The sequence below is a fragment of the Leptonotus elevatus genome, chromosome 4 (genome assembly GCF_054856555.1).
Source record: "Leptonotus elevatus isolate MCC_2025b chromosome 4, RoL_Lele_1.0, whole genome shotgun sequence".
In the NCBI taxonomy this organism is placed as follows: domain Eukaryota; kingdom Metazoa; phylum Chordata; class Actinopteri; order Syngnathiformes; family Syngnathidae; genus Leptonotus; species Leptonotus elevatus.
Window position 1 is genome coordinate 751627 of NC_141242.1, and position 25386 is coordinate 777012.

The 25386-nt window shown below is 44.0% G+C and overlaps 1 protein-coding gene across 4 annotated transcripts in view; it reads right to left on the bottom strand.

Moving 5' to 3' along the window:
- Positions 1–25386, bottom strand: part of LOC147174888 (integrin alpha-11-like) — a 34802-nt gene that overhangs the window by 8644 nt on the left and 772 nt on the right. Inside the window, exons 1-28 of one of the 4 annotated variants that reach the window (XM_086073552.1) lie at positions 23757–23887; positions 20960–21071; positions 19462–19583; positions 19301–19395; positions 18435–18549; positions 18231–18358; positions 17973–18121; positions 17749–17893; positions 17261–17426; positions 17089–17159; positions 15569–15713; positions 15352–15500; positions 14266–14418; positions 13987–14187; positions 13519–13643; positions 13260–13435; positions 10120–10259; positions 9674–9784; positions 9435–9520; positions 9137–9335; positions 8956–9048; positions 8785–8861; positions 8615–8698; positions 8456–8543; positions 7844–7975; positions 7706–7786; positions 7526–7636; positions 7371–7466 (exon numbers count right to left, since the gene is read on the bottom strand). In XM_086073552.1, coding sequence (XP_085929678.1) covers positions 7371–7466; positions 7526–7636; positions 7706–7786; positions 7844–7975; positions 8456–8543; positions 8615–8698; positions 8785–8861; positions 8956–9048; positions 9137–9335; positions 9435–9520; positions 9674–9784; positions 10120–10259; positions 13260–13435; positions 13519–13643; positions 13987–14187; positions 14266–14418; positions 15352–15500; positions 15569–15713; positions 17089–17159; positions 17261–17426; positions 17749–17893; positions 17973–18121; positions 18231–18358; positions 18435–18549; positions 19301–19395; positions 19462–19583; positions 20960–21071; positions 23757–23808 — 3402 coding nt within the window. In that variant the 5' untranslated portion in view covers positions 23809–23887. Of the gene's footprint in view, positions 1–7370; positions 7467–7525; positions 7637–7705; positions 7787–7843; positions 7976–8455; positions 8544–8614; positions 8699–8784; positions 8862–8955; positions 9049–9136; positions 9336–9434; positions 9521–9673; positions 9785–10119; positions 10263–13259; positions 13436–13518; positions 13644–13986; positions 14188–14265; positions 14419–15351; positions 15501–15568; positions 15714–17088; positions 17160–17260; positions 17427–17748; positions 17894–17972; positions 18122–18230; positions 18359–18434; positions 18550–19300; positions 19396–19461; positions 19584–20959; positions 21072–23756; positions 23888–25386 lie in introns of those variants that run through there. The other 3 variants (XM_086073551.1, XM_086073554.1, XM_086073553.1) reach the window with 3 other exon arrangements.

Here is a 25386-nt window from a genome sequence, read left to right on the forward strand (position 1 = left end):
AAAAAGGAAACGGAAGACGGAAGAAGAAAAAAAAAAGGAAACGGAAGAAGGAAGAAGAGAGAAAAAAGGAAACGGAAGAAAGAAGAAAAAAAAAAGGAAATGGAAGAAAAAAGAAGAGAAAAATAAAGGAAACGGAAGAAGGAAGAAGAAAAAAAAAGGAAATGGAAGAAAAAAGAAGAGAAAAAAAAATAAACGGAAGAAGGAAGAAGAGAAAAAAAAAGGAAACGGAAGAAGGAAGAAGAGAAAAAAAAGGAAACGGAAGAAGGAAGAAGAGAAAAAAAAAGGAAATGGAAGAAGAAAGAAAAAAAAAAAAGGAAATGGAACAAAAAAGAAGAGAAAAAAAAGGAAACGGAAGAAGGAAGAAGAGAAAAAAAGGAAACGGAAGAAAGAAGAAGAGAAAAAAAAAGGAAACAGAAGAAGGAAGAAAAAAAGGAAATGGAAGAAAAAAGAAGAGAAAAATAAAGGAAACGGAAGAAGGAAGAAGAAAAATAAAGAAACGGAAGAAGGAAGAAGAGAAAAAAAAGGAAACGGAAGAAGGAAGAAGAAAAAAAAAAGGAAATGGAAGAAAAAAGAAGAGAAAAATAAAGGAAACGGAAGAAGGAGGAAGAAGAAAAAAAGGAAACGGAAGACGGAAGAAGAGAAAAAAAAAGGAAACGGAAGAAGGAAGAAGAGAAAAAAAAAGGAAACGGAAGAAGGAAGAAGAGAAAAAAAAGGAAACGGAAGAAGGAAGAAGAGAAAAAAAAAGGAAATGGAAGAAGAAAGAAAAAAAAAAAGGAAATGGAACAAAAAAGAAGAGAAAAAAAAGGAAACGGAAGAAGGAAGAAGAGAAAAAAAGGAAACGGAAGAAAGAAGAAGAGAAAAAAAAAGGAAACAGAAGAAGGAAGAAAAAAAGGAAATGGAAGAAAAAAGAAGAGAAAAATAAAGGAAACGGAAGAAGGAAGAAGAAAAATAAAGAAACGGAAGAAGGAAGAAGAGAAAAAAAAGGAAACGGAAGAAGGAAGAAGAGAAAAAAAAGGAAACGGAAGAAGGAAGAAGAAAAAAAAAAGAAACGGAAGAAGGAAGAAGAGAAAAAAAAGGAAACGGAAGAAGGAAGAGAAAAAAAAAGGAAACGGAAGACGGAAGAAGAGAAAAAAAAAGGAAACGAAAGAAGAAAGAAGAGAAAAAAAAAGGAAACGGAAGAAGAGAAAAAAAAAGGAAACGGAAGACGGAAGAAGAGAAAAAAAAGGAAACGGAAGAAGGAAGAAGAGAAAAAAAAAGGAAACGGAAGAAGGAAGAAGAGAAAAAAAAAGGAAACGGAAGAAGGAAGAAGAAAAAAAAAGGAAACGGAAGAAGGAAGAAGAAAAAAAAAAGGAAATGGAAGAAGAGAAAAATAAAGGAAACGGAAGAAGGAAGAAGAAAAAAAAAGGAAACGGAAGAAGGAAGAAGAGAAAAAAAAAGGAAACGGAAGAAGGAAGAAAAAAAAAAAAAGGAAATGGAAGAAGAGAAAAATAAAGGAAACGGAAGAAGGAAGAGAAAAAAAAAGGAAACGGAAGACGGAAGAAGAGAAAAAAAAAGGAAATGGAAGAAAAAAGAAGAGAAAAATAAAGGAAACGGAAGAAGGAAGAAGAAGAAAAAAAGGAAACGGAAGACGGAAGAAGAGAAAAAAAAGGAAACGGAAGAAGGAAGAAGAGAAAAAAAAAGGAAACGGAAGAAGGAAGAAGAAAAAAAAAGGAAATGGAACAAGAAAGAAGAAAAAAAAAAAGGAAACGAAAGAAAAAAGAAGAAAACTGAAGAAGGAAGAAGAGAAAAAAAAGGAAACGGAAGACGGAAGAAGAAAAAAAAAGGAAACGGAAGAAGGAAGAAGAGAAAAAAAAAGGAGACGGAAGACAGAAGAAGAGAAAAAAAAAGGAAACGGAAGACGGAAGAAGAGAAAAAAAAAGGAAACGGAAGAAGGAAGAAGAGAAAAAAAAAGGAAACGGAAGAAGAGAAAAAAAAAGGAAACGGAAGAAGAGAAAAAAAGGAAACGGAAGACGGAAGAAGAGAAAAAAAAAGGAAACGGAAGAAGGAAGAAGAGAAAAAAAAAGGAAACGGAAGAAAGAAGAAGAAAAAAAAGGAAATGGAAGAAGGAAGAAGAAAAAAAAAAGGAAATGGAAGAAAAAAGAAGAGAAAAATAAAGGAAACGGAAGAAGGAAGAAGAGAAAAAAAAAGGAAACGGAAGAAGGAAGAAGAGAAAAAAAAAGGAAACGGAAGAAGGAAGAAGAGAAAAAAAAAGGAAACGGAAGAAGAGAAAAAAAAAGGAAACGGAAGACGGAAGAAGAAAAAAAAAAGGAAACGGAAGAAGGAAGAAGAGAGAAAAAAGGAAACGGAAGAAAGAAGAAAAAAAAAAGGAAATGGAAGAAAAAAGAAGAGAAAAATAAAGGAAACGGAAGAAGGAAGAAGAAAAAAAAAGGAAATGGAAGAAAAAAGAAGAGAAAAAAAAATAAACGGAAGAAGGAAGAAGAGAAAAAAAAAGGAAACGGAAGAAGGAAGAAGAGAAAAAAAAGGAAACGGAAGAAGGAAGAAGAGAAAAAAAAAGGAAATGGAAGAAGAAAGAAAAAAAAAAAAGGAAATGGAACAAAAAAGAAGAGAAAAAAAAGGAAACGGAAGAAGGAAGAAGAGAAAAAAAGGAAACGGAAGAAAGAAGAAGAGAAAAAAAAAGGAAACAGAAGAAGGAAGAAAAAAAGGAAATGGAAGAAAAAAGAAGAGAAAAATAAAGGAAACGGAAGAAGGAAGAAGAAAAATAAAGAAACGGAAGAAGGAAGAAGAGAAAAAAAAGGAAACGGAAGAAGGAAGAAGAAAAAAAAAAGGAAATGGAAGAAAAAAGAAGAGAAAAATAAAGGAAACGGAAGAAGGAGGAAGAAGAAAAAAAGGAAACGGAAGACGGAAGAAGAGAAAAAAAAAGGAAACGGAAGAAGGAAGAAGAGAAAAAAAAAGGAAACGGAAGAAGGAAGAAGAGAAAAAAAAGGAAACGGAAGAAGGAAGAAGAGAAAAAAAAAGGAAATGGAAGAAGAAAGAAAAAAAAAAAGGAAATGGAACAAAAAAGAAGAGAAAAAAAAGGAAACGGAAGAAGGAAGAAGAGAAAAAAAGGAAACGGAAGAAAGAAGAAGAGAAAAAAAAAGGAAACAGAAGAAGGAAGAAAAAAAGGAAATGGAAGAAAAAAGAAGAGAAAAATAAAGGAAACGGAAGAAGGAAGAAGAAAAATAAAGAAACGGAAGAAGGAAGAAGAGAAAAAAAAGGAAACGGAAGAAGGAAGAAGAAAAAAAAAAGGAAATGGAAGAAAAAAGAAGAGAAAAATAAAGGAAACGGAAGAAGGAGGAAGAAGAAAAAAAGGAAACGGAAGACGGAAGAAGAGAAAAAAAAAGGAAACGGAAGAAGGAAGAAGAGAAAAAAAAAAGGAAACGGAAGAAGGAAGAAGAAAAAAAAAGGAAATGGAACAAGAAAGAAGAAAAAAAAAAAGGAAACGGAAGAAAAAAGAAGAAAACTGAAGAAGGAAGAAGAGAAAAAAAAGGAAACGGAAGACGGAAGAAGAAAAAAAAAGGAAACGGAAGAAGGAAGAAGAGAAAAAAAAAGGAGACGGAAGACAGAAGAAGAGAAAAAAAAAGGAAACGGAAGACGGAAGAAGAGAAAAAAAAGGAAACGGAAAAAGGAAGAAGAGAAAAAAAAAGGAAACGGAAGAAGAGAAAAAAAAGGAAACGGAAGAAGAGAAAAAAAGGAAACGGAAGACGGAAGAAGAGAAAAAAAAAGGAAACGGAAGAAGGAAGAAGAGAAAAAAAAGGAAACGGAAGAAAGAAGAACAAAAAAAAGGAAATGGAAGAAGGAAGAAGAAAAAAAAAAGGAAATGGAAGAAAAAAGAAGAGAAAAATAAAGGAAACGGAAGAAGGAAGAGGAGAAAAAAAAAGGAAACGGAAGAAGGAAGAAGAGAAAAAAAAAGGAAACGGAAGAAGGAAGAAGAGAAAAAAAAAGGAAACGGAAGAAGAGAAAAAAAAAGGAAACGGAAGACGGAAGAAGAAAAAAAAAAGGAAACGGAAGAAGGAAGAAGAGAGAAAAAAGGAAACGGAAGAAGGAAGAAGAAAAAAAAGGAAATGGAAGAAGAAAGAAGAAAAAAAAAAGGAAATGGAAGAAAAAAGAAGAGAAAAATAAAGGAAACGGAAGAAGGAAGAAGAAAAAAAAAGGAAATGGAAGAAAAAAGAAGAGAAAAAAAATAAACGGAAGAAGGAAGAAGAGAAAAAAAAAGGAAACGGAAGAAGGAAGAAGAGAAAAAAAAGGAAACGGAAGAAGGAAGAAGAGAAAAAAAAAGGAAATGGAAGAAGAAAGAAAAAAAAAAAAGGAAATGGAACAAAAAAGAAGAGAAAAAAAAGGAAACGGATGAAGGAAGAAGAGAAAAAAAGGAAACGGAAGAAAGAAGAAGAGAAAAAAAAAGGAAACAGAAGAAGGAAGAAAAAAAGGAAATGGAAGAAAAAAGAAGAGAAAAATAAAGGAAACGGAAGAAGGAAGAAGAAAAATAAAGAAACGGAAGAAGGAAGAAGAGAAAAAAAAGGAAACGGAAGAAGGAAGAAGAAAAAAAAAAGGAAATGGAAGAAAAAAGAAGAGAAAAATAAAGGAAACGGAAGAAGGAAGAAGAAGAAAAAAAGGAAACGGAAGACGGAAGAAGAGAAAAAAAAAGGAAACGGAAGAAGGAAGAAGAGAAAAAAAAAAGGAAACGGAAGAAGGAAGAAGAAAAAAAAAAGGAAATGGAACAAGAAAGAAGAAAAAAAAAAAGGAAACGGAAGAAAAAAGAAGAAAACTGAAGAAGGAAGAAGAGAAAAAAAAGGAAACGGAAGACGGAAGAAGAAAAAAAAAGGAAACGGAAGAAGGAAGAAGAGAAAAAAAAAGGAGACGGAAGACAGAAGAAGAGAAAAAAAAAGGAAACGGAAGACGGAAGAAGAGAGAAAAAAGGAAACGGAAGAAGGAAGAAGGAAAAAAAAGGAAATGGAAGAAGAAAGAAGAAAAAAAAAAGGAAATGGAAGAAAAAAGAAGAGAAAAATAAAGGAAACGGAAGAAGGAAGAAGAAAAAAAAAGGAAATGGAAGAAAAAAGAAGAGAAAAAAAAATAAACGGAAGAAGGAAGAAGAGAAAAAAAAAGGAAACGGAAGAAGGAAGAAGAGAAAAAAAAGGAAACGGAAGAAGGAAGAAGAGAAAAAAAAAGGAAATGGAAGAAGAAAAAAAAAAAAAAAAGGAAATGGAACAAAAAAGAAGAGAAAAAAAAGGAAACGGAAGAAGGAAGAAGAGAAAAAAAGGAAACGGAAGAAAGAAGAAGAGAAAAAAAAAGGAAACAGAAGAAGGAAGAAAAAAAGGAAATGGAAGAAAAAAGAAGAGAAAAATAAAGGAAACGGAAGAAGGAAGAAGAAAAATAAAGAAACGGAAGAAGGAAGAAGAGAAAAAAAAGGAAACGGAAGAAGGAAGAAGAAAAAAAAAAGGAAATGGAAGAAAAAAGAAGAGAAAAATAAAGGAAACGGAAGAAGGAAGAAGAAGAAAAAAAGGAAATGGAAGAAAAAAGAAGAGAAAAAAAAGAAACGGAAGAAGGAAGAAGAGAAAAAAAAGGAAACGGAAGAAGGAAGAAGAGAAAAAAAAAGGAAACGGAAGACGGAAGAAGAAGAAAAAAAAGGAAACGGAAGAAGGAAGAAGAGAAAAAAAAGGAAACGGAAGAAGGAAGAAGAAAAAAAAAAGAAACGGAAGAAGGAAGAAGAGAAAAAAAAGGAAACGGAAGAAGGAAGAGAAAAAAAAAGGAAACGGAAGACGGAAGAAGAGAAAAAAAAAGGAAACGAAAGAAGAAAGAAGAGAAAAAAAAAGGAAACGGAAGAAGAGAAAAAAAAAGGAAACGGAAGACGGAAGAAGAGAAAAAAAAGGAAACGGAAGAAGGAAGAAGAGAAAAAAAAAGGAAACGGAAGAAGGAAGAAGAGAAAAAAAAAGGAAACGGAAGAAGGAAGAAGAAAAAAAAAGGAAACGGAAGAAGGAAGAAGAAAAAAAAAAGGAAATGGAAGAAGAGAAAAATAAAGGAAACGGAAGAAGGAAGAAGAAAAAAAAAGGAAACGGAAGAAGGAAGAAGAGAAAAAAAAAGGAAACGGAAGAAGGAAGAAAAAAAAAAAAGGAAATGGAAGAAGAGAAAAATAAAGGAAACGGAAGAAGGAAGAGAAAAAAAAAGGAAACGGAAGACGGAAGAAGAGAAAAAAAAAGGAAGCGGAAGACGGAAGAAGAGAAAAAAAAAGGAAACGGAAGAAGGAAGAAGAGAAAAAAAAAGGAAACGGAAGAAGAGAAAAAAAAAGGAAACGGAAGACGGAAGAAGAGAAAAAAAAGGAAACGGAAGAAGGAAGAAGAGAAAAAAAAAGGAAACGGAAGAAGGAAGAAGAGAAAAAAAAAGGAAACGGAAGAAGGAAGAAGAAAAAAAAAGGAAACGGAAGAAGGAAGAAGAAAAAAAAAAAGGAAATGGAAGAAGAGAAAAATAAAGGAAACGGAAGAAGGAAGAAGAAAAAAAAAGGAAACGGAAGAAGGAAGAAGAGAAAAAAAAAGGAAATGGAAGAAGAGAAATGTCTTTGGCCTTCATTTGAGAGCGAGCCGTCATTTACGGTCGGTGATGAAAAACAAAATGGTGTTTTTCGAGGTTGGCTGGCACTCGGTGAGAACGTTTGACGAGTCCCCAAAATAGACCAAAACAGACAAAAACCTTTTATTTGGACAGCAGATGGCGCCAAATGTTGAGAATGTCACACGTTTGTCATTGCAATGTGAAGGAAATCTGTTGAGATTGAAAGTAAATATTGCATTGAGAAGGATCAAAAGTCAAAACAAAACAAGCTTCATGTATTTTTTTCTTATCAACGCAGCAACCCGTGACGCTCGATCCGAGACGTGACCGGCGTTTGCGATCGAGCTGTCCGAGATCGATTGTTGATGTCTCCGTGCAGCAAGTCGGCGACAGCGGGAGAATTTGCTCACACGGGAAACGTTTGCTGAGGACGCAACAGCAACTTCAGGCAACGCAACCGCAGTTTTTATAGTTTGACGATTTTCATTTCATTTCACTTCCTTTTAAACGTAGTTCGTTTTCAGGGTGGTTCTGTTAGTTTGGATGACTTTGAGTCAAGTTTCCGTACGAGTTGAAAACAAAACGAAAGACGGGAACGACGACGTCATCCGAAGGTGCTTTCCGATGGGCTGCTGCTCGATGACGTCACTTTTCAAAGGTCCTTATTTCGCTTCGATCACATTTCAAATCCTCCGCATTCAATTCATCATCATAGTTTGTTTTGAAAAGCATTTTTGTTTTGGGGAATTTTCGTTTTTTGCTTCGTTTTGGTGAACTCAAATGACACGCACCTGTCTGACCGGACGCTCGTCCCGCAGGAAGAAGGAAGCGGACGAGTCCAAGTGGACGTCCGCACTTAGCAAAACCTCAAGAGTCTTGAAGACCACCTGAAGAACACGCACGCCATCGGTCCCATGTGCAATTTGTTGAAAATGCGCCAACGGACCTTTTGCAGGACGTCTCGCTGGAGTTTTCCCCGCAGAGTCAATTTGACCCGCTGGGAGGCGGGAAGGAACAAGCGGCACTCCGCCGACACGCTCGCGCTGTTACTCTGATTCTGAACACACACACACACACAGCATTATAGGCGGTGTGCAGACGTCCACGCACACGCGTGTGGACCAACCATCTGCGTCAGGTGCGTCAGGTCCTCCGCCGTGACCCGATTGGCTGCGGCGGGCTGCGTCAGGACGCAGGAGGCGCTCGCCTGCGGAGACGAGGGCGTGAGACGCTTGATTGACAGACGGGGGGGCCGAGAACGCACCTGGTCCCGGTCCCGGTTCTGGTCCCGGCCGCAGTGGGTGAGGCTCAGCAGACGGTTGCCATGGAGACTCACGGCCCAAAGGTCGGCCCTGAAGGTCACGCCCTCGACGGGGAACCACGACAGGTTCTCCAGCTGAACACGCGCGCCGACACACAAATATATTAAAGTGACATTTGAAGTGAAATGATTTGCATGTCAAATGAATTGAAAAGGAAATTCAGTGGGCCGCCATTTTGGATCCAAAGTTTTATTGATAAAAAACATGTTTTGTTTTTTGGGCTTGAGTTTTGCTGGCTTCAGATCGGTGTTACCTAGTAGATTTTAGATATAATGTGCTACTAGTAGCATGGACAGATTTCCACTAGTTCTATTAGTGCGGACAATTGTACTAGTAGCAGCGGTGGCAAATGCCGGTCCAGAAAGTCAAAAGCCGGTCAGTTTGGCTAGCTAGCTCCCTAGCAGGTAAACAAGCACCATGGGAGCTCGCTTTCTAGCTAGCCAGCTAGCTCGCTAGCATCAATGGCTAAAGCCAAAGTGTGGCAGGCTTTCGACTTTCTGGATCGGCATTTGCCGTCTGCTACGAGCACGACAATAAAAGTGTCTTTGACGTACATAGAAGGAAACATTGAAGGCGGGGAAGGCGTCGTCTTCGTTGTCGACGTCTTCTGATTGGACGACAAAGCGGGCGGGGTTTGGATCTCTGAGGAGAGGGACCAGCTGTCATTAGATTGGTCGCCAGACGCACGATTGACGGACGGACGGACGACTGACGTGGTGAAGAGGAGCTCGCTTTGGTATTTGAGGGGGAACGTCACGTCCTTCTTGTTGTCTTCGGGGAAAGCGTCTTGACCTTCACTGGAACACGCACACGCATCCTGTTTCGTGTGTGTTCTGTGTGTGCGTGTGCGTGCACGTGCACGTGCGTGTGCACGCCGTCTGACCTGCTGGCTGCCACGCCGACATGAAAGTGGTCCAGAAAGACCGAAGAACTGAACTCAAAGTCCACTCGGAAAGACACCTGTCCGTGAAGCATAAACGGGTACGTGATGAACTGGTCGCCAGCACTGACTGGTCGCCGGACTATCCAAAGACGGGAGCGGTCGCCATTTTACCTGAGACGAGGCCTTCATGAAAGGAGCGCTGACATTACATCTGGTCTGATTGGTCTCCTGAGGGAAGCACTCCATCTGCACGTCTGATTGGTCCTGTCAGAGGGGGCGGGGCCAGAGAAGTCCCCTCCAGTGACGGGACCGCTCGGCAAGACGGCGGGCGGCCCGCCGGACGTTTGGTTACCTTGACGACCAGGCCGGCGAAGATCAGGTTTGGCGAGGAGGACAGCAGGACGGACGTCCCGTAGGCGTTCTCGCCGCGGTTCTCCAGGCGGGTCCAGACCGACGCCCGACGCCGCCTCGGGTCCACCACGTGCGCCCGCTGCGACCCCTGCTGACCACACAACCGTCGCCACGCCCCCTCCGGGGAAGAGCATATGTTCCTACGAGCACACACCAACGCCGTGTGTGTGTATATTGATTGCGTGTACACACGCGTGTGTGTGTGTGTGTGGGTGTGTGTGTGTGTGCGTGTGACTCACTGTACACTTGCGAGGTCAGCGTGACTGTGGACGACGAGGTCGGGAACGCAAACGTCTTCGTGCGTGCACCCGTTCCAAAATGGAAGCTGCAAGAAAAACATCCAAACTAACTAGCTTGAAACGGATGCTAAGCTAAGTTGAGCTAAATGCTAAGCTAAATGCTACGTTGGGCTGTCAACCGTGCTTGTGATTGCTGTGACAGCGATTAGCATCCTCGCAAGCATTTGCGGCGAGCTTACCTCGGCCTTCAGCGTGGTCGGCCAATCGGGGTCCAGCATGGGCCCGTCATCGGCGCTCCGTAGCCCCGCCTCCAGCCCCACCACGATCGGACGGATGTAATCCATCTTGTCCTATTGACATCACCACTCAAGACTGTCAGTGTGCGCGCGTGTGTGCGTTTGCACAAGTGGGCGTGTCAATCCATTTTGAGCGTCCGTCAGTTGGCAATCGTCAAATTGGGACACGTCATCGTCAATCTGCCAATAATTCAAGACAAACCGTCAATCCGTCATTGGTTGAAATGAGCATCGTCCGTCAATGGTCACGTCTGCGACAGATTTACTGACGGACGAAAACTTGAACTTCATCAATTTTTCAAAGTGTCCCATCAATCGTCAACAAAAAGTGCGTCCGTCATCGTCGGCCCTTCCGTCTGTGCGCGTGCGTGCGTGCGTGTGCGCGCGACCTGCACTGTGAAGCCGTGTGGTCGGCATTGTCGTTCGCTTCCTGTCGTCAGCGTCATCACGTTGGTCTGAAGGCGTTCGCGCTCGTCCAGAACGGCTCGATGAGGAAATCGCTTCTCGTCCAAACTCAGCTGGTAGCGCACTGCTGAGGGGGCGGAGTCAGGTGTTAACAGGAAGTGATGCGCCCATGACTCCACAGTAGAGCTGGGTATCGATTGGAATTTCCTGAATCGATTCACTTAAGATTCACAAAAGCCCGGTTCGAGTCGATTTGATTCACTTCAATCCGATGTTGATTAATTATGGAACATCAATTCTTCTTAAAGTAGCACTAAAGAACTTTTCAACCTTAATCAAATATTTTCATAACTCTTGTGATGAAATATGGACTTCAAACGAGTTGAATGGTCTCTTTGTTATGGCCTGAGGGGTCCGTCTCATTTGTATTGGCACGACGCAACTTTGAGGAGGATGGTGGGAACACTGACACGCAAAAAACACAAAAACGTCACTTCCCTCTTTCCCCATTTGTTACAAAGACGGAAGTCAATTTGAATGTTAACGCACGATTGTAAAACAACTGAAAAGAAAAGGAAAAAGGGAAGCGACCTGGATGAAAAGGACAGTCAAGGATCAACATTGGCCCGCATTTCACTTGTTGGCATGAGCTAAAAAAATACGCTTGTCCTCTTGGGAAATGCGCTCTTCCTTCCAACAGAACGATACCGCTTTTGTCCATATGGTGCTGCCATAATCAACGTAAACTAAAAGTTGCTTTAAATATCAAGGACAAAATGCCACAAACATTCAATTCCAAATAAAATTTAGCAGAGGCAGAAACTGTTTTTGTTTATGAATGAAAGTAACACGTGTTATCATCACGTGTTCATTGACATCAGCAAGTTGAGGTGAAAATATTTTCATCATTCTAATTCAATCATTGGAAATATCAATGAAAAAGAAAGTACAATAAGTGTAAGAATATACTTTTCAATTGTATGTGAACAGAAAATTTGAAGAAAACTGAAAGATACAAAAAAAAATCAGCCTTTAAAATTCTACTTTCGTATGACTTTATTGGAAAAAAAGAGATATTAAAATCATTGATTTGTGGTTTTATGACTCGATATCAGGCTCAAAAAGGACAATTGACTCGATAGATGATTTGATGCTTATTTTTTTTCAACCATGAAGGCCGGCCGGGAGCGTGTGAGCGCGCTTCTCCCTTTAAAAGCAGATTTGGAAAGGAAAAAATAAAAATAAAAAAATAAAAATAAAAATAAAAAAAAATAAAAAAAAATAAAAAAATAAAAGCAGATTTGTCATTTTGTTTGGTCTCTTAGCCGACAGAATGCATCAGAAAATTCACTAGAGAAAGAAAGAAATACATTGAAAAAAGAAAATTCACCAGAGGGTGACGCGGGCCTCGTCTTGGAATTTCCGTTGAGCAGATCTGTGGGAGTTACGAAATGAATGACGCCATTGACGACGGCGCGGGAGGAAGTCCAATCAGTGTAAGCAGTCGACAGTGAGCAACTGTTAAGAAATATGTTCGGAGCCACCTTGAAAATGCTTCGTAACGGAATGGACGACGAATAATGAGCGCTCCGTCAGCCCGGGTTATCACAACGATGTGCTGCGGTGGCGAAGGAAAATATATTTGGAGTTATGTACCCGCAGATGCCACATTTGGTTGTTTTTTTAATATTGGAAGTTAAAGCCTTGACTAATTAATTCATCACAAAAAAGTGATTGCATTAATGCAGATGAATCACACGATTCATTTTGAGCGCAGACGATCTTATAGCGGACGACGGATGGTGACGTCAAAGCTTGCGTTTGAGCAGAACGACATTCAAGTCAAGCATTTCACAAATGTTTGCGTACGACATTCGGAATATTTGTTTATGTCGAACTATCTTTTTTCACATTTTAAACAATGCAAGTAATGAACTGATTAGAAAAAGAGGAGGAGCTATACATTTTTTTGAAGACATCTTCATAACATGAAATGTCGAGAAAAAAAAAAGTCACATAACAGGTTCTCTTTAAATTTGGCATGCAAATTTTTTTTTTTTTAAAAATGTAATCGTTTGGCAGCTCTAGTTTTTAATAATAAATTTAGGTTAGTGTAAACGCCACAAATGTAAGCTCTGAAATGTTTTTGGGGATCTGCTTCAGGAGCTGAGATATCATCTATTTTTAATATTGATGAATTTCCAGGAAAACCTCAGGTTTTCGGGGAGGGGGGAAGGACTCAAAAGTCACCCTTAGCTTTTAGAGGCATGTTTTGCCAGGTGCTTTAGGCCTTAATGGGTTGAAGAAAGCTCTACTCGACACTCGTTTTCTCTTACTGTGCATGTGTGCGTGCGTGCGTGCGTTCGTGCGATGTGGTCCAGATGTTTGGCTTGCGCACGTGTCAACTTGTCATCCAAACAGTGTATCATCATCTTAAAGTTATACGCTCAGCCAAAAGTGACGCTAGCAGTGGAAAAATGACTCTTTACAATCAACTGTCACAGTTTTTTTGGAATGTATGAAAAGGACAAATGTTATTGACTACGTTTACACGCAGTCAATAATCGGGTGAAGCTCAGAATTCCGATTTGGGAACCAATCGAGGGAACACGTTTACGTGCGTGGCAGAAAGCGCTACTCCCGTTTACTCATTTGGAATAACCCGTTCGGACCGCGGCGCGTGGACAACGTCATTACGGAAACTTTAACTTACTATACGTTCAACAACAAAAGACATATTTATGTCACTCACCACGCTGAATAAAGTAGTCGCTTTCCTCCTAGCGAGCGTGCGCACAGCAAAAAACAATGCCCCGATCGATCGATCGAGTTATTCCGATTTCGTTTATATGAGCAAGGATTCCGGTTCTGAAATGAGTAACCTGGGGCTCCAATAAGAGCATATTGGGGTTGTTGCGCCTTTCAAAACCCGAATATTGCCACTATTCCGGTTTTGAAAGGTTGATTGTCTGCATGTAAACGTAGTCATTGTTACTCGTCGGTACCAGAGACGGATGAAAAGTTAAGTACTGGTTGTGAAAAAGTGCTATGCAACATGGTTGGTGCACTGGTGACAAAATGGTGACAAAATGGTGACAAAATGGTGCCATGTTATCGCACGTACCGACGTGTTGATCTGCGGCGGCGGCGCGCGTGCCGGTGACGTCGCGCAGCCGCAGGCACACCGTGGCGACCATGCAAGTGACGGCTCTCCCGCCTCTCCAGCAGTCCTTGTGGAAAACGTTGACTTTCTCCGGCTCAAACGTCAGCGTGGACTCCACACGCACCACCTGCCGGCACCTGCGGGGAGGGGGCGTCGCCGGCACAACGGGGTCAGGGGGGGTGGGCGTGGTCACAGCAACACGTGCGCACAAAAAACCCACCGGACGACGACGGCGGCTCCGAGCGCTCCGACGGCCACGCTGACCAGTCCCTCGCCGTCTTTGCCGGCGTCAAGACTTTGGCCAAAGTACTTGAGTCCCAAGTCCAAGATGGCGGCGGGAAGGCGCTGACGAGGAACACGGAACATGTCTGATTGGTGCTGGATTTCACTTTCCTTTCTTTTCTTTGATCCTTCCTCGGGTCTCCTGACAACTTCACGACTCTAGCGGGATTCTGAAGTATTCGGTTTAGGTGAACAATATGAGATTTTCAAAAGGTTTTTAATGAGCACGCACTCACACGCACGCACATATGCACATACAAAACAAAGAAAAAGAAAAAAAAAGAGAGAGAGAGAGCAAAGATTACCGAATGAACAAAACTGAGCTCTCTCTCTGAAAAAAAAAACAACAATTACAAAAAGCGTGATGTCATTTGGTGCCGGCGTGTACTGCAGCTGGGGCTCCCACCTGCGTGTGGCGCGCGTGAACGCCTCCATGGCAGCCGTGATAAAGGTAGATGGCCCCCCGGTGGTCGTCCTCCAGCGGTGCGCCGACTGCCAAATCGTTAAAACCGTCCGCGTTCACGTCGGGAATTTGGACCAGCGCCGCGCCGAAGCGCGAATTCAGAGCGGGCGACGGAAGCAGCGCCCCCTGCAGCACCAACACAGCCTGCCACACACACACATTTAGACATGTCGTGTGGTTCGTGTACATGTATTAGGTGTGTATATGTACATGTGTGCTTACCTGTTCATGTGTGTTGTGTTTGTATACATAAACTTTGCCCGTCTCGTGCGCATCCTGACTGCAGTACATGGGCGCCGCCACTAGGAGGAGGTCACTCTCCTCATCGCCATCCACGTCCATCGACAACAACACGCTGCCAAAGTAAGAACCCATCTGACACACACACACACACACACACACACACACACACACACACACATGCAAAGTTGCACAAAACATGCCCAAAAACTATAAACAAAAAACAACCACACATAAACACAAATAAATGCAAGATAAACAAATAAAAACATAATACAAATAAATTAGAGCTGTCAAACGATTCCATTTTTATTTTGATGAATCACATCTTAGAATTTCGATTAATCACAATGAATCGCTTCATTAAAACTGATTTTCATCAACATTTTTTGTCTTCCAAATTTGAAGAACACCTGTTATGTGTTAATTGTTTCAAAATGTCATGTTATTAGGATGTCTTTAACATGTTTTTGATCCACGCTCTCATCCTCCTCTTTTCCTAATCAGTTCATTACTTGCATAATTTAAAATAAAAAAAATAAAAAGACCCCAGTAGTTTGCCAATGGTTGTGGGACCCATTGCCGCCCTGCTCGACACTCAGCATTAAGGCTTGGAATTGGGGGGTTCGATCACCAAATGATTCCCGAATGCAAACCCTGCTGCTGCTCACCGCTCCCTCAGGAGATGGCTTAAATGCGGAGAACCAATTTCGGCCCACTTTGGTGGTACTTTCACTTGAATGCAGGTCGTTGTGTTTCTTGCTCAAACACTTGAACGTCATCTGCCGCTGTCAGCTTAAGGATCATCTGCGCTCAAAATGAATAGTCGGATTCATCTGCGTTAATACATGATTAATGCCATCGTTTTTTTGTGATTCATTAATTAGTTAACGCTTGAACTTTGACAGCACTAAAATAAATACAAACGAAATAGACAAACTGATATAATGCACACACATATACACATATGATACACAACACAAACACACAACACCACACGCCTAACCAATGCAGGACATGACACGCGTGTGCTGATGATGACATATTAGGGTGGGGGCGGAGTCAGACCTGCTCTCCAAGGAGCGCCTGCAGGACGTTGACGTTTCCACGGCGATCCAAAGTGAAGGCGACGACCTTGCCGCTGTGGTTGAACCGGGGCGCTCCCGCCAGCACCACCTCCGACCCGTCCGAGCCCACCAGCGACCCCAGCGAATATCCTGCCAGAGGTCGCAGCGTTAGCGGCGGCTCGCTCGCGTCGCCACCCACCGCCGTTGGCGCGTCGTACCGAAATAGGCGGCGTGGTTCCACAGCTCCTCGGGGAACTGGTCGCCGTACGCCGATTGGTCGAGAAGGAGATTTCCGTGCGGGCTGCGCTTCAGCAAGGCGCCGTTCCAGTCGTACGCGCCCACCGCGCCCAGCAGGAGGCCGTCCTGTCGGTCAAACAAGTGGTTAGCACGCCACAATATGGTGGTTCCAATCTCTGGCATTGTCTGGCGACCAATCCCGTGTTTGTCTGTCCATATGTGACCGGCCTTGCATTGACTGGCAACTGCTCTTGTTTGTCTTTGTGTCTTGATGTTGAAAGGCGACCAGTCTATTGTTTGTCTATATGTGCCCTGGGATAATTAGCGACCAGTCAATGGGCCCTGCAATTGACAAACGGATCGGTCGCGATCCAGCGGGAGGCAGATGGCGATGACGTGAAGGAATGTTCTGGAGCGGGATGACGGACGTTCTGCTCCACTGCTCACACACGTCCACCATCTGCTTTCCACGTCGGCGCTCGCCTCGACCCCTTCCACGTGCGCGACACCCGACACCCGGAAAACTGAGGAATCTGCCGGCTGTTGCCGTGGCAACGCTTCATTCCAGGAAACTTCTCTATTGCCGTTGCGTCATCGCGCCGCCGCTGCCAACCTGCGCCTTTGCCTCGGAGTTGGACACAATAAACTAGCATGTTAGCATTAGCAATAGCTGTGGATACCAAACTGTGTGCTAGAATTAGCATTAATTAGCTCCACCTTCAGCTGTGTTGTGTTTGTGTCTTGCTTGCAGTTCGTTATTGTGTAGAGGGTTTTTGTTTGTGTTGGGTTGTCTTTGTGTGTTTGTCTATTGTTGTGTAATTATTATTTTTTTTTTAGTTTGTTCTTGATTTCCATGACATTTTTTTTTTAGGTTGTCTCTAAATAAAGCTGAGATTGTCATGTTTCGGTTGTGTGGGGGTCGGCTTTTTGTTTGTTATGGCTGCTGCTGTTGTTTTTGTCTTTGTGGTTGGTGATTTTTGTCTTGTGTTCCTGGTTTGTTCCCTTGTCTCGTTATGTCTAACCACGTCCACCTGTGTGTTTCTTTCCCTCCCAGTGTGTGACCAATCAGCGCCCTCAGCCACTTGTGACACACCTGGGGAAGCACACTCATTAGTGTTGGTGTATTTATCTATCTTTGTCTGTTGTGTTTGTCCAGTCGGTGTGGGAGCATTTTCGTTATGTGCGGAAGTCTCCGTCAAAGCCAAGCCCTCGTCACTGGCAAGTCGTCCCGTCCCGGCATCCAGGTTGGTCATGTCCCACCAAGCCATGGTTATCTGCTCACCTTTTTTGCCCAGGTTTAATCAAATTTCTACGCATTTCACTTGATTCGTGTTTCCCTGCGTTTGGGTCCAGCATCCCTCAATTGCTCACGTTCCATCATGACAGAGATGAGTTGTGTTGTGTGACGTGTGACGTGTGACGTGTGACGTGGCTTCTCAACGAGTCACGCAAGCTGGACAATGTGGCTACACGTAACAGCATTAGCATCAGGCGCGCTTACCTGCAGAAGGTGCGAGGAGAACCCCGCCTGCGCCATCTGCAGGCCGAAGCCTCGGCCCTGCCCGCCGCTTCCTGACAAACATGAGACCGATCAACAAGTGGCCGCCGTTGAAAGATGCTAAAGAAAAAGGCGAGACGCCAGCGCTCATCTTGCCAATTTTGCCAGCGCTGACCTTCCAGCGAGAAGATCCGCTCTCCCAACGCGTCCACGATGTCCTTGAGCGCCGCCTCGTCCGTCACGTTGAAGAAGTGGTCCTCGTCCGGGTCGCTGGCGATGAAGCGGATCTCCTTCAGGAAGGACGACGGGTCGATGCCGCGACGGTTGTAGTACCCCAAAACCTCAAAACGCACACCACAGAAAGTGTTGGAATACACACAGGAAGTGCCGACATGTTGGAAGAAGGGATGCCATTTTGGAATATGCACAGGAAGTGCAGGCATGTTGGAAGACACACAGGAAATGCCTTTTTTTGTGTGGAAAAAGTGTCAATTTTGAGAAAACACAGAGGAAATGCTAATATGTTGGAAGACACACAGGAAGTGACACCGTTTTGGAAAATACATAGGAAGTGCGGCCATGTTAGAAACCACACAAGAAGTGTGTCTGCTTTTGGTTGTGTTGTACTGGGTTGGTTTGCGTCATGTTGTGTTGTGGTCTCACCGCGATGGCGTACATGGTGACGTTGTCGCGTTTGCAGCGTGTGACGGCGTCGTCCAGCTGAGGATTGTCGTGAGATTCTCCGTCCGTGATCACCACCAAAACTTTGTGAGCGCCGGGACGGCCGCCACGCTTGAACGCCTGCGACCTGCGGCCAAATAACACCACACGGGCACGCAATCATACACAACGCACACACAAGGTGACGTGCGAGGCGAGCGGCGCACCTGGCAACGTTGATGGCTAACGCCGTGCGGGTCTCCTCGCCCCCTCGCTGTCGGATGTCAGCGACCGCCTGCAGGACTTCATCCACTGTCTGGTGCTCGTCCAGATGGAACTCGTGGACCACCCTGGAGCCATATTGCACCACGCCCACCTGCGCATCGTCACAGGAAAGGCACGAGGAAGTGAAGGCGGCGTGGTTGAGGATGACGAGGAAGACGGCGATGGTGTGAAGGATGAGAAAAAGGGCGACGGTGGCCGACCTGCGTCTGGCCGGGGCCGATGTTGACCTTGCGCAGGATGTTGATCAGGAAGTCGGTGACGTCCGCCCACGGGTAGATGGAGTTGGAGCCGTCCACCAGCATCAGCAGGTCCACGAAGGTCTCGCACCCTGCACCCACGCAAGAAGGACGCGCGTGTGGAGGCCCAGGCGCAGACCAACGCATGCCACGAGGACACGGACTTACTCTGAAAGGCGGGCGTGACGACGTCCAGCATTTGGAAACGGGATCCCACGCGAGTGCAGATTCCCGACGTGTACACGGAGCTGCCGCACTCGTGAGACCAGCGAGGGCCGCATGTCTGACCACACAAACGCATCGTCCACGCATGGTTAGCCTGTTAGCATCTTAATATGTATCTTTGGTATCATTTTTAGGGATGTTCCAGATCACACTTTTTAGACCCATACCAGCTCTTGAGTCGTCAAGTCACTGACGCCAATACCAAGTACTGATACCACTGTTACTTTCGATACATAACATTTACACAAAAAAAAAGGCCGATTTAAATATATATATATATATATATATATATATCTATATATCCTAATGTGCCATTTTACCTTTAAAATTGCATGGCAATTTCCAATTCTTCTAATTTCTAGATTCTACTTCCTGATTGGCCACATGAGTACTGGTACTTTGAAATAATGCCGGGTATCAGCCCGAAACAGATACCTGGCATCGGTACTCGCCCAGCCCTAATCATTCTAAGACACCTTTGTTAGCACCTTAGCGTAGCCATTTGTATTTTTCTTTCCATGTGTCATTGTTAGTGTCAGCATACCTCACTGTTAGCATGTTAGCATATTTACATATGTCAGTGTCTGCGCATGTACCTTTGTTGGAGTGTTAGCATGTGTCATTGTTTGGAATAGAATTAAATTGTATTGTCATTGCAGGACAGAGCAACAAATTTCACTTAGCAGTTGCAAACCTGTCCAAGAGACAAAAAAAAAAACACAACTGACAGAGGGAGACACAACGGGAAGCCTGATGGGTCTTCAAAGTGCGCCCCGATTTTCTTTGATGAATGCTGAAGCGTGACTTACCACAAAGCTTCCGTCCTCGTGATCTGCGGCCAGCGTCATTCCCAGCCTCATCCCATCTTTGCGCTGCGCTAGCACGTTGTCCACCGACACGTTTCCTGGTCATGTGACGTCACGTCAACTAATTGTGCCATGGGGGCGGAGCTACGGGCCGAGTTGCTCACCCAGGTGCAGGCGGCTGCAGGCGCCGCTCGACTTCAAAGCTGTCACGTCGTCCATGGGGCACCTGAACACGTCGCCCGTCTGCTCGCCGTCCGTCCACGCCAGGGGGGCGCCCACCAGGAGCCTGCGTGTACGCACGCACGCACACACACACACATTCAGGCTACGTTCACATTGCAGGCCGTAATGCCCAATTCGTAGTTTTTTGGGGGTTAAATCCGATCTTTTTATGGACCGTTCACATTACAAAAACAAATGCGACATCTAATGTGAACGCGTTGCGACTTGCATGCGCAAAGAGCACACGTCGAGTGACGTACACCCAAAACAACCGCGTCACGTTGCGGTGTTCACGGAAGTAACCCGACTCGCAAAGTTTCACCGCCAGCCAAGCCGCCGAGGCAAGCGACTTTGATCAGTGTCATATGCAAATTCAGCTGTTTGAACGCTGGTTCCTGGTTGGCTGCTATCCTCGGCGCGCTTCGTTGCATTCAGTTTTGAACGTGCCGCTTACAAACAGCAACAGAAATCCGTCGGCCTCATTTTTTTCATCTCATGTCGCCAGGGTAGCGAGGTTGGAAGAAGTCATTTACTCAAAACAGCTTTGTAAGTATTGCCAGACGTGTCAGTCGTCTCCTTTCCAAGCACTCTTTCCCGCCTGCTTTTGATGACGTATGATTTGGATGCATGCGGATGAGCGTTCACAGTGCACACGCGTCGCACACGCGTCGCACACATATCCGATTTATGCGAAAGAGGCCCAAGTCGGGCGTGAAGATTTTTTGGGGGGAATTGAGCTGCAGTGTGGATGCAGCCTCAGATGGACACGCGAATAAAGTGAGGTGACAAGAGAAGTCAAACGTGCGTGTGGATGAAGCGCGCATGTATTTGCGTGTACTTTGCAGGCGTGTGCGCGCGATGCTGGGAACATGCGTGAGTCAGACCAGACGCCACATATGGTCATTAAAGGGTTAAGGACGATCTCGTTTCCTGTTGACTCATAAAAGCGGCGCTGGTTGCCCCATAATGCACTGCGGGGCATCGCCGCTCTTCCCCTCACAACAATCATCATCAAGAAGCTGATGATGATGATGATGAAGGTGAACACGTGGAGCACACGCAGGTCTTCTTTTGTCTTATTGAGTCCAGCTGCCTGTCCAGGAATTTGCCTTGGCGGGAGTGCAACATTCCCGGGATGGCGCAGAAAGAGGAACACGTTGCAAACTTGGGAAAGAAAAGAAAAGAAAAGAAAAGAAAAGACGAGACAGACGAGAGCAACAGCAGCTGAGATGGAAAAGGCAGGAGGAGGAGGAGGAGGAAGAGGAAGAGGAAGAGGAGGAGGAGGAGGAGGAGGAGGAGGAGGAGGAGGAGGAGGAGGAGGAGGAGGAGGAGGAGGAGGAGGAGGAGGAGGAGGAGGAGGAGGAGGAGGAGGAGGAGGAGGAGGAGGAGGAGGAGGAGGAGGAGGAGGAGGAGGAGGAGGTTGTACTGAGTGCTCCTCACCATTGTCGTCCCAGCGCGTTGTGTTGACGCAGCGTGTAGCCAAAGTGGCTCTCCTCCGAGCCGCGGAAGATTTGCGCTCGCTTGCCGTCCAGGTTGAAGCACACGCGCCCACCTGACGCCACCAAAACGCACACACATGCGCATGCGCGCACATACACACACACGTTTTAGTATGAGTTGAGTTTTTTGTATTTCAAGTGTTTATTTGGATTTTTACAACTTATACAAAAGCATATTAAGTATCAACAACCAAATCTGTACCATATCTAAAAACTAACAAGAAGAAAATCCCAAAGACGGCCTTGTGTCACTTCTCGTCAATCAAGCGCCAGCAAAATGTCTCCATACGTGACGGACGGTCCGAATCAAACAATCAACAACATGTCCAACATCCGAAAGCGTCACCGTGATGTCATCCCAGACAAAATGCACTTTCAGTCGGTTTGCGTTTTTGGAAAAGCACGCTCCTTTGGATTTGATTTTCTTCATGAAAATCATGAAAATCAAACAAACGCGACTTTGGGACTGGCAAGAGTCGCTGGTGGGAATTTTCCATTTGAAAAGATCCGAAGCCCAAAAAATCCAAATGTGTGGGAACGCGTCTGCCAAATGCCAGGCCAGAAAAGTCAAAGTGGCAACAAAAGTCAGTGGGTGGGTGTCAGGTGCTAATTTGCATTTGTCTTTTTCAAAATGGCTGACACCCAATAATTAAATGTAATAAGTCCACTTTCATGACCGCACCATGAGCAAATTGCTGGCTTCTTCCTTAACCCCTTCAGACCCATCGATGGTTGCAGTGGACATGACATATTTGCGTGTCTCAACCAATAAAACGCATCATTTGGATGATGTCAACCCTTTTGGTTCATGATTGGAACTTAACTAACCAATCGCAATGGCAAGTTGATTTGCATGATGTTGAAAATGCGAATCCGACTTTCAGGTGTGCAGTGGCAGCGCACCTTTGACAGTTCACGCCGACAGTGATGCCACCATTGAAGCCAAGGCAGTCAAATGTCAAGAAAATCAACAAGATCTTTTTGTCCCTCGCTCAGTCAGCCATGAAGACTTTTTGTTTTTCCCTTTCGGTGCCCATCCAGTCCAAGTATGTCCGAGATGAGCACTTTGGAGGCGCCTTTGTCAAGTCTGTGGATCTGGATGACTTCAACGCAATCTGCGGTCAAGGGAACTATCCCGTCATCAAACGTATCCATGACACGTTACTTGAAAAGATGCGCGGCTCGCTTCCTGCGGCGAAGGCAACTTTCCTGTCAAATGACGTCACTCGCTACATTTGGGACGAGGCCTTATCCGACAAAACATGACAAAGGCAGCCATTTGGCACAAATAGCAAGAAACATACACGAGGTCCATCCATCTTCACCTTCCTGCACACGACAACACATCATTCGACTGCAAGTTCATTGACTTCACATGCAAGATTCATCCAATAAAAACATCCAAACGTTTAAAGTTCGTGCTCACCAATGTAGACGTTAAACCTGGCGGGAGCCAGATTGAGAGCCAGATTGAGAGCCAGATTGAGAGCCAGATTGTGAGCCAGATTGAGAGCCAGATTGAGAGCCAGATTGAGAGCCAGATTAAGAGCCAGATTGAGAGCCAGATTGAGAGCCAGATTGATCGTTGTGATTGACTCACAGGAGTTCTCCACAATATCAATCTGGGACGTCTCCACGGTGATTTGCTGGGGAAAGGCGGGACATTCGGTACAATACTTGCAGCTGATTGGTCCATGCGGCATCGTGCACATTTGTTTTGAGCAATCACGGCCACGGATGAAAATGTCGCCTTCGTTCTCGTCGAAGTGGGGAAAAAAATAACATCAACATCTTTACTATCTAAAAATGCACAAAGCGCCTCCCGCGGTTCAACAAGGAAACGGCGAGTACGTCATTCTGCGAGAACCGAATTCATCGCAGCGTCCATTCGTCCACGTTAGGTTTGTTTGTTTGCTCCGGCGTCGGCTTCCTGGTTTCGTCACAGCTGCATATCCCGCCCCCAAACACAATGTCGCTCTGCGATTGGTCTGAACAATCGGCGGACATCAACGCGCTCGGTACAAGATGTTTGTCAACTCGCGAGATTTCATCTTGCACAGCAAAGTATCACAAATGTCAACACAAGCTCTCGGGCATGTCAGTCGAGTCGGAAGAGTTGGAAAAATAGTGACGCTCTCTATTGGACATTTGGACACGCCTACAAAATGGCGTCACCCCTTAAGTCGTGTGCACATCGGGATCGGGCCGCATTCCAATTTGTGCCAATTTGTGCCAATTTGTGCTATTTTGCCAAATGCTGCTGAATGTTTGCTCTTTGATATTTTTCCATTTTGTGATGATGACATGATTGACGCGTGACACACGTCAGTCGGCATTCATCGGCCATTTACGCTTTATCAGGCGATTGTGTGAAAAACAAATTCAATAAGCAATTCCTTCTTGATTGTTTCTTCAGGTGCCTCCAAGTGTGGAGACTTCAAAATGCTGCATGTAAACGGACCATCGGCAACAAGGAGCACTTTCAACAATATGAACACAATTTGCATACGTTTAGATTGCATCTGTTTGTTTTTGTGTCTCTGCATTTTAAGTTCTTCCACAGCCAATTGTGAAGAGACAAGTTGAGCATCCAGTCGGTCACTCTTCAAGAATGGACTTAAAAGTCACGGAGACCGTACGATTCGTAGAAACAAAAACATTTGTTGTGGGCTGTTCTCCTTTTTGCATCAGCCTTACTTGAGCAAAACAATGCATCGTATGGAGTGCGGCGTTGTCACCTGGCAGAAGAGCGCAGATCCAGATGAGGAAGTAGAAGCGCAAAGAATCCATGTGAGAGAGCTGCCGCACACACACGCACGTGCGCACGTACGCCGATTCAAATCCAATCTCCACACTTGCCCGTCACCCCTTTTATCTGCAGTGGGCGAGGCCTAACCGCACAACACCCCTTCAACCCAACCCGCCTCACTGTTCCTTCCCTGGCCCCTTACCTTTTTCAACCCCCCCCCCCTTTCACCACTTTTGTTTTTGGCCACCTTTCGTTCCCCGCTGCGGCCGCAACAGGAAATGTGCGCGCCACCTGTCAACCAAGCGGCAAGAAACAAACTTAACATATTTGGCTTTTTGATTTTTCTAAATATATAAATTAAAGAATATTCATAACTATATGATCTATAGTATCTTGTCATTTTTAATTTCTGTTTTCATTTTATTTGTCTTAAATTTCATAAATGTTATCGAATATTTTTATTGTATTTTTATTTGTAGTTATTTTTAGATACAGAGCACCCCCTACTGTACACTCCAACCTCAAGACGTGCATGGTTAAAAAAAAAATTTCAACACACACACACACACACACGCGGACAGGCAGAAGTGCACGCGCACACACACATACACAGCCATGCGCCATTCAGCAGCGCGCGCGTGTGCGTGTGTCTGAGCACATTGGAAACAACAAGTGGAAAGTTGCGGTCATGATTAACAGGAAGCAGACGTGGATGGAATTGGAATGGTGTGTGAACGCGACACACCACATCATCATCATCATCATCGTCATCATCATCATCATCAACACAGAAAGCAGTCACACAATATCAAACGGTGACATTTGAATGAGAGCGCATGTCCTTCATGTGAGCTACAAGCAAGAATGGCAATTCATTCATTCATCCATCCATCTATCTACATAAAAGGGACACGCCCCCAAAACAGGCTGTTTTGAACAGAGCGTTTTTTGGCTGATTTAGGGACAGCAAAAATATCAGATCCAAAGTCAATTTTGACGAATGCATGTCACAGACATGTCTTTTACACATTTGAGAACGATTTTAGTATGTTGAAAAGTTGAATAATTTGAGACCTTTAAACAAATGTCCCAAAAAGATTGTGAGACTAAATCATATTTTTAAAACAAATGTCCAATTTTTCAAAAACAAACAGTTGGCTTTAGGAAAAAAACTAATTGGAAAAAAAAAAGGTCACTTTATTTTCTCAGAGTATATTTTTTTAAGGCATTTTGTGGTGGAGAAGGGAATTTATTTCATTTAAATAAAAACAATTTTTTATTGTTGTAATAAATCTAATTTTGAGTGTCGTTGCTTCAGAGAAGGAAAAGTCCATTTTCTTGGATGTTGCTTTTTCTTTGTTGCTGCCAATCAATCCGCAAAAAAAGATGATGTGTTAGTTGTCGTTAAATAGTCAAAAAGGCAGTTTACAAAAAGAGACCGCATTGGCACCAAAAACGTCTTTTGGCAAGCAAAAAGGCAACGTTGAACTTGTGCTTTTCAGATTTTTTTTCAATTCTTCTTCTTTTTGGCCGATCAACCGAGAGCGTTCGAACCATCGGGCGCACGTCGCCTTCTGCCGGCACAGGGGCGGCACAAACAGGGTTGGGAGGGTTACTTT